Source organism: Amborella trichopoda, chromosome 9 (assembly GCF_054954075.1).
Source record: "Amborella trichopoda isolate Santa Cruz 75 chromosome 9, AtrichopodaSantaCruz75HAP2 v2.0, whole genome shotgun sequence".
Classification (NCBI taxonomy): Eukaryota; Viridiplantae; Streptophyta; class Magnoliopsida; order Amborellales; family Amborellaceae; genus Amborella; species Amborella trichopoda.
The window spans coordinates 31,458,842-31,476,780 of record NC_142344.1 but is presented as its reverse complement, the minus strand read 5'-3'; the positions used below and the strand labels follow the sequence as shown (position 1 = coordinate 31,476,780).

The following is a 17,939-nucleotide window of genomic DNA, read 5'->3' as shown; positions in this document are numbered from 1 at the left end:
CAAGGAAAAGGGGAGTGATGGGATGGGAAACTCAGGAGACCGGGTTGAGGAGGGGCTTTGCTGGGATCACAAAGATGGCTAGGGTGGTTGATTAGATAAATGCGTGCGGCCAGGGGCATTGGGTTGGGAGGTAAGAGGGAGAGAAGAGAAAGAGGAGAGGGGTGGGAGCGACCAAGGAGACAAGGGGCTAGGCTGGTGTGATAAGAAGATAGGAGGCATCACGAGATGAGGTTGGGCTAGGGGGAAAAGATCATCCGCAGCGTGGTCTTCCAAGGGAGGGATGGAGAGAGGGGAAGGGGTCGCCATTAGGGCAAGAGGTGATGAGTACAAGGCAGTGGCGGCGAGGAGACCGTTGGGAAGGGAACGATCAGAAGCCGAGGGGAGATTTGTCTCAGGGTTATCTAGGAAGGAGGTTGCCGGAGGGGGGAGGGTGACAAGATGGGTGATGGCTCTAGGAGGCAACGCATGTCCTACATCGAGGGGAGAGATAAGGGGCGGTTGTGGGCTCAACGAGGATCCAGAGTCGAAATAAGGTGTGCTGGCCATCGTAAGGGGAAGGGGATGTATGTGGGGGGGCAAAGCAAAGATGGATGGGGGTCTTTTGGGAAATGAGTTAAGGGGAGCTGAGGAAAACGTGGTGGGGGTACATAGGAATACTTAATGTATTCATGAACCATCTTAATTGCATTGGTTTCAACTGAAATGGTATTCTTGGAAATGCCCTTTGTGGCCTGTGAAGTTCTGACAGAACTTCATTCGCTTAAAGTTAGCCGATTATGTCACTCATATAGAGCGACTTGTTTGACAGGCATTTGATCGGTTTGATAATTGAATGGATATTTTGTTCCCCATAAGCAAAAGCTTGACTAAGGCCACTCAAATCCAGTCGCAGAACATAACTGTTCCTTAAAAATTTTGATGAACATTTATGAGGTGCTTGACCGTCAAACTGTAGCATGATATGACCGTTTGGCGACGTTTATCTCTTAGATGTCATATGCTCAGATGTAAAGAAGCCATTGTAGGCTTAAGCACTTCATATTCCTTGTAACAAGGGATTTGATTAATTACTGTGAATCTTTAGGTTTTGAAGCAACAAATCTTATTTCAGTATTTTATGCAATGAGTTGTCATCTTTATCATGATGACCAATTGGTGGATATTGAAGGTATGCCCTTCGACAGCTCTATAAATGGGTGCTTTGAGGCACTGGGGGAACTCATCTTAAGCTTCAGTAGTTACAACCTTTAGGTAGAAGGAAAGCTAGGTGGTCCTTTCTCTCACCTCTTCTCTTAGGAAAATGTCAAACTAAAGGGTTCTTCGTTTTGGATGTAATCATTTCAGAGGCTGTCTGCAGAGGGAAAAGGGTAGGGAAGTTCTTCTACCTTGGATGACAGTTCTGAGTCCATGCTGGTTACATCTCACAGTCGGGAGACTCAAGGCTTGGTGACCACTAAAATGGTTGCCGATCACATAAGGAAGCTTGAGGAGGCCATGGAGGAGGACTTCTGAATTGAAGCGTCTGAATGCTGGTCGAAGAGCACAATGTGCATGTTATGCTCTATCAATTCAAGCTCGAAGCAATAGAAAAGGAGATAGATTGCCTAAAGGCTGTATTTCAAAAAAAATGGGAAATCACTCCAGTCGCTGTAGTTAGACTGTGGTTTCCTCCCACCAAGTTACCTGAGGTTCAGTCCAGGGGTATACAAAAGCATGATTTTTGCCTGGTCTTAGATTGGGAGTTGTTAGCCTGTGACTTTATGACTCAAGGGTTGAACCTTGGGGGGCTACTATGGGTGAGTTCCTTGGCTTGGATTTGCCTGTTTTCCAGCTAATCTCACAGGAAACTGAGCCAGGAAACAGTGCTAGAAACAGGCCAGGGAACAACATTTGATCTAGCATCAAACGACAGTGATCAACCTTTAACTCAAACATAGGCCGGTCATTTTGCTAGTCAGTGGCTCAATCATAGTCAAGTCATGTACAATGTATATCGTATTGTACTTTATGGAATATCCATAATGTACTCTTCCTTTTCTGAATGAAATCTATTTATTTTGGTTAATTGAACAACATTCTATCAATTAATTTTTATTTGAATTGATTGAGAATCGCCATTTGGATTGATTGTCAATATTGTATGATGCATTACTTTTTTTTGTGATGGAAAGGGATAAGGACATTTCCATTATAAATTGCGATTTTGAGTATCGTGTAGGCAGTTTCCCTCATCATGGGTGGGAAAGTTCATTTCCAATATAGGATGAACTCAAAAGTTGCCATGTATTGTGTCCAGAACTGAGGTGATGTTGTGCATGCACTGCCTCATCCTTCATATAGATGTGACGCATGGTCAGAGTTGCTTCTACTTTATATAAGCCTGTTAGGATTGAAATCCATATCAGGGCTTACCTCCATTAGAGCTTTGATTTGCTTCTTTGCGCTTTATCATCTTCAGTGCTTCAGGCCTTTTCTTTTCTTTTCTTTTTTTTGGTTATTTCCCCCTTTCTGTCACCGTGTCTGTTGAGGTTTACTCCAAGGAAGTTCCTCTCGTTGGGGAGGAACATTTGTCTCTTGCAGTGGGCACCCCCCTGGTTAGGCGCATGCCTTTCTGTCAAATGGTAGGGACTGACTGGCCAAAATAGCCTGATTGTGTCATCTTTCTCGCTTATGATGCAGAACTGGTTTCCATCCAAGGTGGTGAGGTTAGGCTTGCTGTTGACACAATAGTGCTCCATCATGCCTCTGATTTCTAGACCATCGTCCCTCAGAAACTTCCAGGTCTCAGTTATGGTTACCAGACTCCCTCACTCCAGGTGTCGATTCCTGATTAAGCAATTCCATCAAGTAATTTTCATGGAACCCAATTCCGTAAAGTTTAAAGTTCGACTCCACATTTATTGAATCTCAATTCAATTTTTTTGGAATCTAGATCCCATAGCATTAAATAATGCAGTTCGTGAGTGCATGAAACCGTGATTCAATCAGCATGGAATCTCGCTTCCACCTTTATAGAATCTTGATCCAATTTTTTTGGAATCAAGTCAACTAAATAATATATTCTAAAAATAATTTTAGGGATTCTTACACAACTTGCTCTTTTTTAGTACTAGAATTTGCCAACTACTTCTCAAAGAAAATTGAGAAAGAGCATTGGGTTTGATTCGATTCCCATGGATTACAACATAGAGCATCACAAACACACAAACAAAGTCTCATTTTCATGTGTGTCTCTCTCTCTCTCTCTCTATATATATATATATATATATATATATATATATAACAAAACCTCATTTTCAAGTATAAATGAGATAATGTTTGTATGTTTCCTTAACACAGGCACGACTTCCCTAGTCGATTAGTGACACATTCAGCGATTTCAAATTTATTATTATTTAATATATGATCAGTGCTTGAGAACTCTATGGGTGTCTGCAAACTGTAATTAACATTATTCCTAAATTTTGAGAACCCGAAACACATATCTTGTTTTTAAATTTTCATTATTAACAACTCAAGTATTTTTACCAAATCAAGTATTTTTGTATTTTTATTTAATCCAGAACCTCAATAAGGCCATTCAATACCAGGGGAACCCTTGTTCATGTCATTAGGATTGTTAGAGGTTCTTGCTTTCAATACTAGGAGAATCCTAGCTAAGCGTACTAAATACATCGATTCCAACACTAAGAGATTCCCTCTAGGACCTTGAACCTTTTGCCCTATGAAGCTCGTTTCTTGTTGTTTTACATTGCGGTTCCAAGTGCTTGGGTGCGTGATTCCATAAAGGTAGGAATCTCTACTCCAATTAGGTCGAGACTCGATTCCAAGAAGTTATGAATCTTGATTCCAATTGGGTTGGTGTGATTCCAAGAAAATATCCATTTTTTTTGGAGGATGATTCCTAGAAAGTAGGTAATCTCAATTCCTACAATACTTATTGTATAAATGGGGTTTCCAACAATAGGAAGCTTCTACCACCTGCGATTCTACACTTCTAATTCCTATTTGTATTCCAAATCTCTGGTGTTCCCAATAACTATGGTCTAAATATCTTTGAAAAGAGGTTCGTCTGGGGAAAGAGTTTGACCTTCTAGCGAGAGTCAATTTCTGCCTCGCTAAGCAGCATGGGCTAAGGCGGTTTGCCATCAATACGAGGATACTTTAGGAGGCGTTGGTCTTTATAGTGCTTGGCAGGCATCCTGACTGGTGTATGGCCGCCTCTTGAAGGTCATCCGAGGGTTTATGGAACATTGATGCTCTGCGACAAACACCTCGTTCCTGGATATCTGTGAGGCTGGTATGTCGCCATGGGACCTACATTACATTGGTGACTTTTCATTGGAAGGGGAAAAGTATGAGGAGTAGGCCCCTCCCAACGTGTCAATATTTGTTGAAGTGACTCTCAGTGGTAAGGACTATCTAGAAGGCTTGAAGGAGTTGTTCAATGAGTACCCCATACTGTCTCATTCCTGTTCTCATGAGCCCAAACTTATCCGTTTTGAGTTTTGAGTAATGGGTGACTTTTTTTTATAGAGACCAATCTTCCTTTGAGATGGATAGTCCTTTGGTGCAGGAAGTGGAGGCTTTCCCAAGCCTGAATTTGTTGAGCCTTCTTCTACCTACAGGGTTCGTTTGGGCCATGCCTGGGCTTATTTCTCTGCAAATTTGCCCCCCCAAGTTTGACGGGAAGCTCTATAAGGCTTGAATGTGTTTTTGTTACCTCTAAGATTGCCCAGGGCAACAGATTTGCTTTGGCATAGCCCTTGCTTGCAAGCATATATTGAGGCTTGTGTCGTGTTGCATCATGCTTTGATATTGAATTGGGTAAATCTTGTGGCTAGTGGTCTTCGATTGGCAAAGCTGTAAATCGCATTCCCTGCCCACTGTGTTTGGGGGAGGCTCTGGATCTATTTCCCAGCCACATACAAGCCTTACCCTTCTCTGGAGGAGTTGGACTGCCCTTTTCTTTTAAGGGTAGGGAATCTGCATTTCATTCATGCTGAGGTACTTCGGTGGTCGGCTTCCACCAAGTCTTCAGAAAAATGGAAGCTTTTTCTAGTTGGACTTGCTGCAGCCAGGGTGTTTATGGACATGAAGGCCACTGGCTGGAGAGCAAGGTGGTTCTTGATGAGTGTGCTAGTCTGCTGTTCTGCAGAGGCTTTGCTATGAGTGTCAAGGCATACAAAGGCCCATCATTTTGCACAACAGCATGGTCTTGATCAACATCATCATCATCAAAGCCTTTTCCCTACTAATTGGGGTCAGCTACATGAATCTTGGTCCTCCATTCTGCAATATTCCAAATTCATGAGAAATTTTGGTAGAGTTTGTCGGCTGCCTACTTAACACAATCCACGCTCTTTACCCAGGCTTGGATGGGTTAAAGGAAAGTTTAAGGTCCTCATCCTTCTTAGACCAACATGGTCTTGATCAACATGCTGTTGAGATAGTATGGCCCAGCCATGCTGACGCTGCCACAGAGATGCATGTAGACACCTTATTCGTGGCATCGAACTATGAATCTCTTGACGGATTTACCTGATGATATCCTTCTCGCCATTTCAATGCTATGAAGACATTGCTTTCTAGGCAGGATGGCTTACATCGTTTGGTGTGGTGCTAGGCATGTTGTCATTCTTCAAGAGTTGTCCATTCCTGATCTCTCCTTCCATATTTTCAATGGGTGGGCCCTGACCGCATCGATATGTTATCGATCTGTTCTCCCCACCATTATGGGCATATTTCAGGCCAAGCTCTGGCACCATCCAAGGGGCACAAAGCCCCGTCCTCTAAGAAGAGGAAGCCTGCAATTGGCAGGGCCAAGGCTTCTAAACCTCGTTGGGCAGAGGAGTCTGCTTCATCCTTGCCTGAAGGTACATTATTTTCGTTCTCCCCTGTTGGTAACAAGCATAGAAGCAGTTGGGCAACCCATGGTGAGCTGCCAGAGCGGGAAGCATTGGGCACTTTGAGCTATCATTGTCCCTCACTACTTGCAACATCATTGGCCTTGAGAGGAGCAGACGAGAAGGAAATACAACGAGTATTGGAGCAGGTATGATCCTCGTATGTTGCAATGATACGAGCGCCTTCAGGTATCTTCATCTTCCTTACTATTGTTTGTGGTCTAGCTCTTTCCTTGCATAGCTATTAGAATAACGAGATCACCCTTCATGGAGGTATAGGGCCTCTACAGTTGGTGGTCTCTACCAAGGTGAACATTGGTGTTGGCGTTTGATTCCAACTGGCTGCCAAACAGTCCAGTGTCCAACGCAAGGCAACTGAACCGCGAACGAGGGCTTTGTTTCAATCGGGGACTCATAATGCAGAGGTAGAGGCCCCCCTGTGGAGTTACGACAATGGTGGAGTGTCTATCCCAGGAGTGGACTACTTTCTAAATTCATTTGCTTTGGGGTTCGTTTAGTATACGTCAATTTTTTTCAGATGATAATGTTTGGACATTTAGATATATAGGAGAAGTTCCATATGCGCTTCATTCTAAGGCCAAAGGAATTTGATCTAGCCTTTTGCATCATTCTCCACCTCTTGTTGTTAGCATGAGACAGTTGAAATTTGGTAGATAAGGCATGTATTGGCATATAATGCATGTATTGCAATCTCATATGACATCGGTAGAGATTGTTTTAAAATGTGAGTTGACATCATTCCCATTTTTCTTGTTCCTCTATACTTTAATGAATTTGATTAGCATTAGAAAAGCATATCATAGAGGTGCATAGTAGATTGAAATGGATTTTGATACCTGTTTGCTACAGTACTCGAGATCAACTAGGTGTCAACCACTTTTAGTTATGGTGCTTGCCGTATTACTATGAAATGAACCAGAAAGATCTTAAAATATATGAACCAGAAAGATGTTGGAAGAGCCTGTGCAATTTTCATTGTTTTTTCATTGAGTATCAGTGTATTGCCTGAGAACGTGTGTACTCCTGCTTCAGTGGTTGTGAAATGGTACCATATATCTCAATATTGAGATAGAACAGTGTTGTGTTTTTTTAGTTTTTCAGTAATTTGGTTGTATTCATTTCCTGAAAAAAGTGTCCAGTACAGTTACGATAGCTGTGAGCAGTGTAGCTATTGTAGCTAGGGCACCATGAACGTGTACTGAGCATAATTATGATTTGTGAAGGATTTTAAAATAAAAATGTCAGTCAGATAATGAGGATTCTGATTCTGGTGCTGTTGTTTGAGTGTTTTTCTTTACATTGCCACATTTAGTTCCCGTCTTTTTAATTTGAATTCTTCTTCTTGTAATCTTCAGGTGTGACAGGACTCGTAGACTACACTAACTATGATGACATGAAATATGCAGTAAGCCATCATTTTGCTTCTTTCTACATCTACTATTAATTTCTGTAACCTTTCCTTGTCTGAACTGATTTTTTCTGTTTTCTGCTCAGATTCGAAAACTTAATGATACGGAGTTTAAGAATCCATTCTCCCGGGCTTATATTCGGGTAAGTTTTCTTGACACGATTAATCTACCATCTTTCAAATCCCAAAGGATGCATGCAGAGCATTCCCTCATGTGTTTCAAATCCCAAAGCACATCATCAACTCTCTCTGATGGTAAAAGTGAACCTGCTTGTTCGATTTGGTACTTCGGTAGATAGCCATCTCAGAATGTTGTAATTGAAAAATCATGAGAAAGTACCAGAGGAACTTTCAGAAATCATTTTTGGAAACATTTTGAAAACCACATGAATATCTTTTTCTTGATACACTTGCATACAAGTGAAGAGCTGAATAGCGATGTGAATGATGATATCTCCCGAGTATCTTAGACTTGGCATGTGGTAATGAAACAGGTCAGAAAGTATGACCGTAGTTTGTCCAGGAGCTGTAGCCGAAGCAGAAGCCGCAGCAGGAGCCACAATAGGAGCAGCGGCGCACCGCGGAGTCATAGCCGTAGCCTTATGTATGATTGTGAAACTATTGAAATATTTTTATGAGTTTACCAGTGACACGACTCTCTCTCTCTCACACACACACACGCACACACACACATGCATATCAGTGTTGTTAATACCAGACCTGTGACTGCACTAATGAGGGAGCCAGTGCGGTTGGAGTGGTTCTTCCTGACAGGTTCACAGGTCGAACTGGTCAAAGAATTAAACAATAAAATTTTTGAAAAGTGCAAAAAATTGGGTAGAAAGAAGAAAAGAAAAAGGAAAGAGAGAGATATGATAAGATTCAGAAATTTAGAAAATGTAGAAAAATCAGGAAACCAAATATGAAAAATATAAGGAACAAAATACAAATATAACACATCCATATGTCCAATAACTCAGCAAACATTACCAAAGAAACATTATGAAGTAAATAATGAACTACTGAAGGAAAAAGGCATGTTTAGATGTACTTGTTATCACTGATAATTCACAGTTTCAATAATATTGATTGTGATAATAAATTATTTGTTGTCGCTGGTGGCTGTCGTAAAGTTATTTGAGATAGCTTATAGGCGATTTTACATGTGAGTTTTTCTCTTTGAAAAGTTGTTTTGATCTTATTCAAGTAATTTGCTGGAAATCACTTTTTTAAGCCAAAAATAGCTAAAAATTGTTGAAACAGTTAAATAGTTAAATAATATCCTTTTTTGTTTTTTAAATATGTTTAGTTTGTCCTTATCATTTATTAATTAACATCATTATTATTCAAATACGAAGATGTACATGCCTTAATGAGTGTTACCTTTTCCCATGTAACTTACCATTTCCCATAGTATCATTTATTACAAAATAGTTGTTTGTCATTATTTATGATTTTTTATTTGTAAAGCATTTATAGTGTATTTACTCTCTCTCTCTCTCTGTTGCTCCCCCTACATGCATGCCTCATCTCTTCCCCGCAATGGATTATCTCTCTTTTTATCTTTCTCTCTCTCTTAAATGACTCATTATCTTTTAGATTTTTCTTCTTATTTCTATGCAGTCTTTTTTATTATAAAATTGTTAATTATAGTTTCATTAGTAGTAAAGTTATCATTATGAAGCACTATTTAAATTTTAACTTAATATTACTAATTTATTCTAATATTATAGTAATAATTTTATAAATTTGCATATAACTATTTTGTTTTTTACAATGTAATTTATCAATAATTGTTTAGGACAAGTAATACAATGAGACCATTTACCTTTACTATTGGATGTGAAATTAGGTGGTTGCATTTATTCCATTGACCAAGTTCAAAGTTCAAAAGAAATTTGCTTGAACTTTGTGATACATCCAAGCTATCGGATTTCCCATCGGATGGTTCTAAATAACTATGACCTCCTTGTACAAAAGGTGACTCATTGTATACAATCTTAATTATTTAAACTCACTACTTTATTAATGGTAATAGTAATTGTTATAATGTTCAAAATCATGATATATATAGATGCAATTCATTATACCAAAGATATAATTGAAATAAGATACAAAAACAGTTAGAATCCTAATTAAATATTTATAATATCTCGTAATCATATAAGTAAATTTTGTAATTATTTAGTATAGTAAACAAATTCTAGTCTTATTTATAGAATTTATTACTTTACATTAATTAGTTTAGTTCAAAATTAATAAATATATTTGTAATTGAATTATGATCATAATATTATCATCTCTAAGTTACTTAGATGTCAATTTTTATATATTGTTTAATATTCAATTGCGTAGTATAAAGAGAAAGACATATATATCGATTTGATTTTTTTTTGACATGCATACCAACATTATTATTAGTTTTAATTGCAATAGATATCTAATTATTATAGGTTATTTGTTAATATATCATGTGACATATTTTTTGTATTTTTATTTTTTCTAATTTTTCAGAATAATATTTACTTATAAGTAAATACTTTGTTTGCTAATATTAAGTAAAAATAATTTCAATTATTTTAAAAATAATATAATTAAAACTAAGAAAAAATAGAAGTAAAATAAAAACGTAGTTAACACAAAATGAAAAGATAATTCATTCTTTGTTTTTTCTTGCGTTTTTAGTTTCTCCAATTTTTAAAATAATACTTATTTCTAAGTAAATAATATACTTATATAAATTAAAATAATTTTATTTATATTTGTTAATGATATACTTGACTATGTCGAAAAAGGAAGGATAGTAATTAACCATAAATGCAAATTAGATATGTAAACAATATAATTGAAATTATACTTTGAGAAAAATAATTACCCCAAAATGCAAGTCATAAGTAGATTTATAATCACATTTTGAAGTTTATATGATATGTCTTTGCATTTTTATTTTTATAATTCTCTAGAATGATATTTACTAATAAGCAAATATTAAATTTACTAATATGATTAATAATAATTTTCGAGTGGGTTAGAGAATAATATAATTAAAATAGAAAAAATTATTATCTAATAGAAGCAAAGATGGATTCACCAAATCCTCTCTATAATCGAATATATGTTAATTTAAGATGAAAATTTTATTTTAGTGATTAATATTTAGTACACGTGCAACACACGTGCATATCACTAGTTATACATAATATAGGATACGTACCATAATACAAGATACATACCAAACAGCTGACAAAATAATTTCATACAGAGTATATTATTTTCGGTAAGATAGTCTATTTCTGATAAAATTAATTGTCATCCAAACAGGCCTTAGAGTGATAGCATAAAGATACAATTAATTGCCATTCAATCAGGCTCTGAAGTGATGAATATAAAGATAAAATTGCCATCCAAACAGGCCCTAAAGTTATAAACATAAAGCCACATCTCATGAGATGATATGGAACCAAATTTGTAAGCTAAATCAACAAAATGATACTCAAGCAATAAGAACAATTAACATGATTAGAGAATACCACTTATTGCGTTTTTCAAGGACAATTTGAAAATATATTTCTTGCAAAAACCCTAAAATTTTGAATTTTTTTCTGGTTTCACAAATATATAACAAACAATAAAAAAGTATTAAAAACTTGGGGTTTGGTCTATTGTGGATTGATGGCGGGAATCATGTCAGAAAGTCGCCGGTTTTTCAACCAAGATAAGAGGGTTTCGGGGCATATATATATATATATATATATATATATATATATATATATAGAGAGAGAGAGAGAGAGAGAGAGAGAGAGAGAGAATCGCCAAACTTGCTTTCTCTGTCTCTCTCTCCCTCTCTCTCTCAGCAACCTCTTTTTAACCCCATAACCTTCCCTATACAATGACCAAAAAAGGCCAAAAGTTGTACCTTTTTTTAGAAATTGGGTTTTTTGTCACTTTTCTCCCCCCATTAGGACTGGTTGATCTGGTCAGGCCATTAGCCCTGCACCAGTTTGCTAGGCAGGCCCATCCAGGGCTGAACCGGATGATTTGGGAACTGATTTGCCAGTCCACTTGTTGAACCAGCATCCGGTCCAATTTAAACACACTCCTTTGAACCATCGGAGAAATGATGGATTTTAGGAGAGTTGCGTCTTGCTATTCCCACATCAAAATGTGTACTGATTGTTTTATCTTTTTATCCTTGTGAATCAGTTGACAATTAGATATCGTTTTCCCTGATATATATTTTTTTAATATTTTATGTGCCACTCCTAAAATGGAAGGTTTCTTTCTTCCAAGTTATTTTAAGATATCTTTTTATCCTTGTGTTTTTCTTTTATTTGTTGAGTAACTCCTGTATGGTTGTTTTATAAAAAATAATAATAAATAAAATACAGATAAAATAAGAACTTCTGCATATTCTTTCTTTTAGCGATTTAATAGAGCAGCATTTTTAATTGGATTTGTTATAAAGCTAGAGTCATCTCTGATACCCAGTGTGCACGACTTTGTCATTGTACTTCTGCAGCAAATCAAAGGAACCACGTTCAAGATCTGAATCACGATCAGTTTCACCAAGATCCAGATCTATGTCTGTCAGAATCTCTTCCAGGTACTTTGTTAAGATATTGATAATATTGCAGCTTCTATATTTGTATTTATCACCTTGAATATGTTTCCCCTTTCTTGAGCATTGTTAGATGGATCTTGCATGTCAATCTCATAGCTTGTTTCAAATGCACAGGTCAAGGTCCAGGTCCAGGTCTTGATCACATTGTAAGGTATGCGAATAGTGCCTAGCTAAAAAAGAACAATGGGAAGTACTTGTTTTTGTGGAATGTGATTTTGTCATTTCGTGGTCACTGAGGAGGGGCTGGATGGTTTTAACTGGTAGTTTTCACTTTACAGTCTATTATCAGCCTGCCTAACTAGCTGATTGTTGGGTGTGGATCCTTTCATGAAGCTTGAAATTGTGGTCCTTTTCAAACTTTTAATTGTTTCAATCAGCCTTGATATTTGCAGGAAATATTGAGTGGTAGCGGCAAATTTTTTTAAAATGACCATTACGATTGATTCTTTGCAGCATAACATGAATGATCCCAGTTATACAGTTGGAAATGGGCGTGCTTTTCCACAATATCCTTAAAATGTGCAATTTCTTCCCAAATTTCAGTTTTATTCACTCTCCTCTCTCTGGTTTATTGATTATTGGTTGATATTTTTCCTTGATTCCAATACTGGCCTATGAAACTTGCATACAAATAAAAAACTTGAAGAGGGAGTTTGGGAAGCTCCTATGATTTTTGTTGCAGTCGGATCTCTCAATTTTGGGTGGTTTGTTAAAAAATGAAATCCAGTCCAAAAGACTTATGGAAGCATGTGGATCACAGGCACTAAATTTGAAAGGAAATTTTATAGGGTATATGGAGACATGGACAATCACAAGGCGGCTTTTGTGGAAGTTGAGATATTGAGATGTGGTCCCCTGGAAAAGTTTCTTGTTGGTTCCTTCTCTCTGATGAAGATAACTCTTTTCAAAATCTGTTGATGGGCAGCTAGAGATTGGGGGACCGCTGTCCCTTATTGGAGAGGTTGTTGTTTTATATCTGATAGATTTTGAGTATGTGGCCTTGTGAGTTTTTGAGGGAGAAGTGAAGAGCATGGATATGACAAATTATTCCTCAAACCATAGACATCCCTTCTCAAATCCATTGGTTCACAGTTGAAGGAGCTGAATCAAGGCCACGGGGTTCACCCGTATGGGTTTTTCTATGAGACCTCCAGGCCATTGGCAAAGCCTACTCATTAACAGAAAAATCAAGTCCATGCATAGTAAGTGAAAGTAGTTTTAGCAGGGTTATTCTCATTATGCGGCCTTATGAAATGTCCAAATCCTTTGTTATATGTTCCAAATTCCCATGGGGGTGTCTGAATCTTGATAGAATTTGTTAACATTTTCCCTTTCAAAGTTAATGGTGATGAGCACAATTTTCAACATTCACATGATATTGAGAAGAGGCATGCAGGCCTAAGAAACTAAGAGGGCTTGGTACTAGGAAATACAATAACATGAACATGGCTCTTTTGGACAGTGAGTTTTTAAGGTGGTTGTGGGGGTGTGGGATCATCTCTGGAGAATGATTGCTGGGGTTAAATGTTTTGGTTGGGGACTGTAATAGGTCCAGTGTTGTTTTGCGATGGTACAGGGGTTGTGGTAGGTCCAGTTTTACCCTGTGCCTGGTACTGGATACAGTGGCACTTATCGTGTTCCTTCGAAGTTTGGTGGGCGTGCCATCTGATTCAGAGGGCACCATTACTGATCCACTGTGGTGCTCTCATTCAAAGGGAATTTATCTGGGAGATTGTTGAATTTGAGTAGTTTGTTGGGATTTTTTTAATAGATTATGATTTCTAGGGTAGGAAGAAAGTAGGAGAGTTTGAATGAGGAAGAAGTCTCTCTTACTTACCTGTGAGAGTTTGATTGAGGTAGAAGTCTCTCTAACTTACCTTGTGAGAGTTTGAATGAGGTAGAAGTCTCTCTCACATACCTTGTGATTGAATATTAGTTACTAGAAATGCTAAGGCATACTCATGGTAACAGGCTGAGAGTTGATTCTTATAAGGAATTGTGGGGATTGCTTTTCAAGGGCTAATTTTGTAAAGGGAAGTGCAATGCTTATGAGATGTTTGTGTAACTAGGGGTGGGATAGCCGATTTTGTCCCTTAATCATCCTGATCCCTCTTAGGGTTATGTTGGCTTTAGTTTGCTGGAGAAGTTCTACAATTTTTTTATTTAATCATTTTTAGCATCTAGCAGGCCTTCAATTCCTGTGGGGTTCTTCCACTACATCATGTGCTGTGCTATTTGCCCCATCGACTATATCTTAATTTCTTTTTATGCACTTTATCAGCAGTAATTTTTTGAATTTTCTGAGTGATTTTGACTTTTGTGGTTGCTTGTCATGAGAGTTTTGGTGCCTGATTTATTCATGGACAGAAGGCACATCCACTGGAAGCTTGCAAAATCTCTTGGGGACTTCTAAATGTGTGGAGCAAGTATTAGATAATGATGCTACAGTAAAAATGTTTTGGAGGATGATGTTCTAGTTTTGAGGTTCTTACTGATCACATTCAGGCTGTCAAGTATGTCTTACATTATTCTAGTCATAGGTTGGTTTTGTCCTTTGCATTATTCTAGATCATGTATATCACATTATTCTAGTCATAGTTTGATGATACTACACTCCTTTTGTCATTTGATTAACTGTGAAGCAAATTGCCATTTGGTTGAGCCCCTTGCAGGCAGGACCACATTGGCTTCATTTTCACTTTTGAGAATCATTCCATCTCTCGTAAGTTTACATGGTATTGGATTCCTAGTGACTTATACTGGACTCTAAACATTAACTTGATTAAGAACAAAAAACATAATTGCAAAGAACTATCACAGGGGGGGCATGATAGGCATTGGATTGAGTCAGCAGCCTCGAGCTTTATGCTGTTGGCTTTTTAAAAGTCTCCTAAAGCTCTTGCAATCATTTTTGGACCTTCCCATTTGTATCATATAATTTTGTTAGGGTTGTAATGGGACAGACTTTCTCTGATTTCTCTTTTCACTCAAGGGAAGCCAGACATGCCTGGTATAGGCGGCAACTGGTTTGGCCAGGGATGGCTTAATATTTACTTGAACAAAGTCATACCCTTCAAATGTAATAGACCTTTGCTGTATGGCTCGAATTTTGTAACTGAAGTAGGTAAGCAAGATCTCAGGTCTTCTAGATTAAGTGACTTCTAATTAATTATAGAGATGCCTTTACTGGGTGAGATGAAAGACTGTGACACTAGGGGGGTTTCTAGTAGGGGCTTACCATTCAAAGCCACTCCCTTTACATTGGCATGGCTTCACAACTCCATGCGTCGCCCTTATGTTTATTGTATAATATACAATGTTTTTATTTCAAAATAATTGAATTTGAATAAAGAAAACAGAAGGCATTGCTGTACCGCAAGCATACCTTGCTTTTAATTTTTATGAGAAAGCAGATCTAGATTATCAATGATTCAATATGGTTTAAGGTAACTGAATAGATGAGCAGGTTTATCTATAAAACTTGACTGCTAAAACTCGACTGCTGGTTGCTACTTTTTCCAATTTAGTTCATCTTTTTTCTTCTGCACTTGCTGGTTAGGAAATTGATTTTCGTTTGATTTTTTTGTTTTTTGTTCCAGGCACAATTTGATGGCAGTTGATACTTCATTGCACCAAATCAAACCTTAACGCAGTTTCCGGGATTGAGCTTGTCAAAATATTTAATCTTCTAACCTGTGAAGGGACTCTGGTATATCTGACGTGACATTGGCCTTTGTTGATGTTAAAAACTCAAATTATTAGGAAACTATTTCGCTTCTCAAGCTTGTTATAATGTTGCATTCTCTGTTCGTGGACCTTGGGCACATCTCACATAACAATAGCCATTTTTATGTTACATTGTCATGTATATTTTACTATTTTTCCTCTCCTCAATTTGGTTTCTTTCTGCTGCAGTTCATAATGTAATCGGAGTCTTATGGATGGATGGATGGTTGTCATTAGTGTTGGATTTGGTGCTTGGATTTGCTTCTTTGAAACTTCATGACAGTGTGGTTTTGGAATATTGGTCCCACTTGACAATGCTGACTTTCGTTCATAATGCTTTGACAATGCTAATTTTCCTTTCAAATTTTAATGTGAAAATGTGACAAATATCTAGTGGAATGGAGAGGTAGGGAAGGGAAGACAAATGTTGGAGGAAACCCTTATGATTTTGAAGAAAGGAAAAAATGTTGAGAGAGACAGTAAGTGAAAAAGTTGCATCACGACTATTTCCTTGCCATTTTTTGATATCCTCGTTCTGGTTTTCATGGTTGGCAGGGGTTCCGTAACTAGAATAAGTGATTTTGACAGTGACAAAATGTGTATGTGTGTGTGGAGAGTCGAGCTGGGATTCATGGGAAAAGGGGTCCAAAGCTAATATATATTTGGAAACTAAACTTAAAACTATGAATTAGTTCAGGGTCTTTTTGGAAATGAGCCTATCGGAGATGGCATAGCAATACCGAGAAACTTCCATTCTGGTGCAAACATGTGAGACCTATGATGTCGAGGTATTGTAGAAGAAAAAATTGCAAAATCTGATGCTAATCAATTAGTTAACATGTTGGTTAACTGTATTCTAAAATAAGGAAAAAAAATCATTGGCTTATCAAATTATCTATTGAGTTCTGAAAAAGATTCAACCAAAATGAACAAATCCACTGTCTGTTTTCTGTGGAGCAATATATGGAGTAACTCCTGATATAGTAGTAAAAACAAGGCGTGTAGGCAGATTGACTCAAGTTCCCATTGAAATAGGATCTATACAAGGAAAAAATACTTGCCATTCATTGATTATTAGGGGTATCTCAAAAACAGTTCAGGTCGCTGATTGATTGGACCTCCACTTAGGACACGCGAGAGCCTGGTAGGAATGAATGGCTCCCTGGCGTTGAATGGGACGGATGTTGGTTGTCCCCTTCCCTATAACCCTACCTCGCTTGCCCAGGCCTGTCGGCACAATATGTTGCTCTGATATAGATTATTATTATATTTTTATAAGGTGCTCTTTTTAGGGAAATTACAAAATTAGTGAAATATATATAGAGAATAAAGAAATTTGTTGTATAATCCTGATCAACATTGATTATGTAATGCTTTTACGGTGTTAATTGATTTCCATCGTTTAAATCTAAGAGTCTCATTGCTACATGACCCTTGTGAGTCATTATCCACAGCAGGTATGGTTAACATTGGATGAGACCTTGTCTAGTCGCAATTGACCACCGAAAGTGTTAAGTAGATAGTTAGAAATATGCGTCACCTTAAATACTCTTTTTACGAATAAACATAGTTATAATTTTAAACTTATTTTTCTATTAATTAATAATGTTTCTCAATTATAAAGTTAAATTTATAGTAGTAAATTTAAATTTAATTAGATATATTAATTATAAATTTTTAGGAATTCACTTTTTGAAATTATGCTAAAAAATGAAATTATTCTAATTAATATTTTTATTTAAAAAATTGTGGCATTCTATATAAAATTTACATAATTTTAAAAGAAATATTAGGATGTAACATGCAATGTAAAATTTATCTAAATGGAATTATTATTTCAATTTTTTAACAAAAGTTACTTCAAAGGAGAAAAGCATCAATTACAAAGTCATTGAAACAACCAAAAGATCGAGGAAGGAATTACCTTGCTTAGCCAATTGCTTCCCGGTTTGCCTCCCTCAAATGCGACCATAATATTCATAATTTGAATCAAAACTGATCTATACGCTTCCAAGGAATTTGCTACTCCTTAGTACAAAACTGCATACAACATTCAACGAGTCACCTTCCGCAGTAAGTGCATAGCCACTTTGTATTCTAGCAAATAACTTCAAACCAATAATACACTTAGTTCAGCCTCATTCGTTTATGTTTGTCTACATGGCCTCAAATATGTCAATGTAACATTATTACCATGATCTCTGATTAAACCATCCACTCCATGGAATCATGTTGCCCAAAGAAATCCTGTTGAAAT

General features: G+C 37.2%; 1 protein-coding gene across 12 annotated transcripts in view; it reads left to right on the top strand.

The window, feature by feature from the left end:
* Positions 1–15,978, top strand: part of LOC18428464 (serine/arginine-rich splicing factor SR34A) — a 46,972-nt gene extending 30,994 nt beyond the window's left edge. For 6 of the 12 annotated variants that reach the window (XM_006837780.4, XM_020663771.2, XM_088847846.1 and 3 more), the window contains 6 exons: positions 7,283–7,332; positions 7,422–7,478; positions 7,830–7,939; positions 11,855–11,938; positions 12,071–12,107; positions 15,556–15,978. In XM_006837780.4, the coding sequence (XP_006837843.2) occupies positions 7,283–7,332; positions 7,422–7,478; positions 7,830–7,939; positions 11,855–11,938; positions 12,071–12,095 (326 nt within the window). In that variant the 3' untranslated portion in view covers positions 12,096–12,107; positions 15,556–15,978. The remainder of the gene's footprint in view (positions 1–7,282; positions 7,333–7,421; positions 7,479–7,829; positions 7,940–11,854; positions 11,939–12,070; positions 12,108–15,555) is intronic. The other 6 variants (XM_088847840.1, XM_088847841.1, XM_088847842.1 and 3 more) reach the window with 1 other exon arrangement.
* The last annotated feature ends 1,961 nt before the right edge of the window (positions 15,979–17,939 follow it).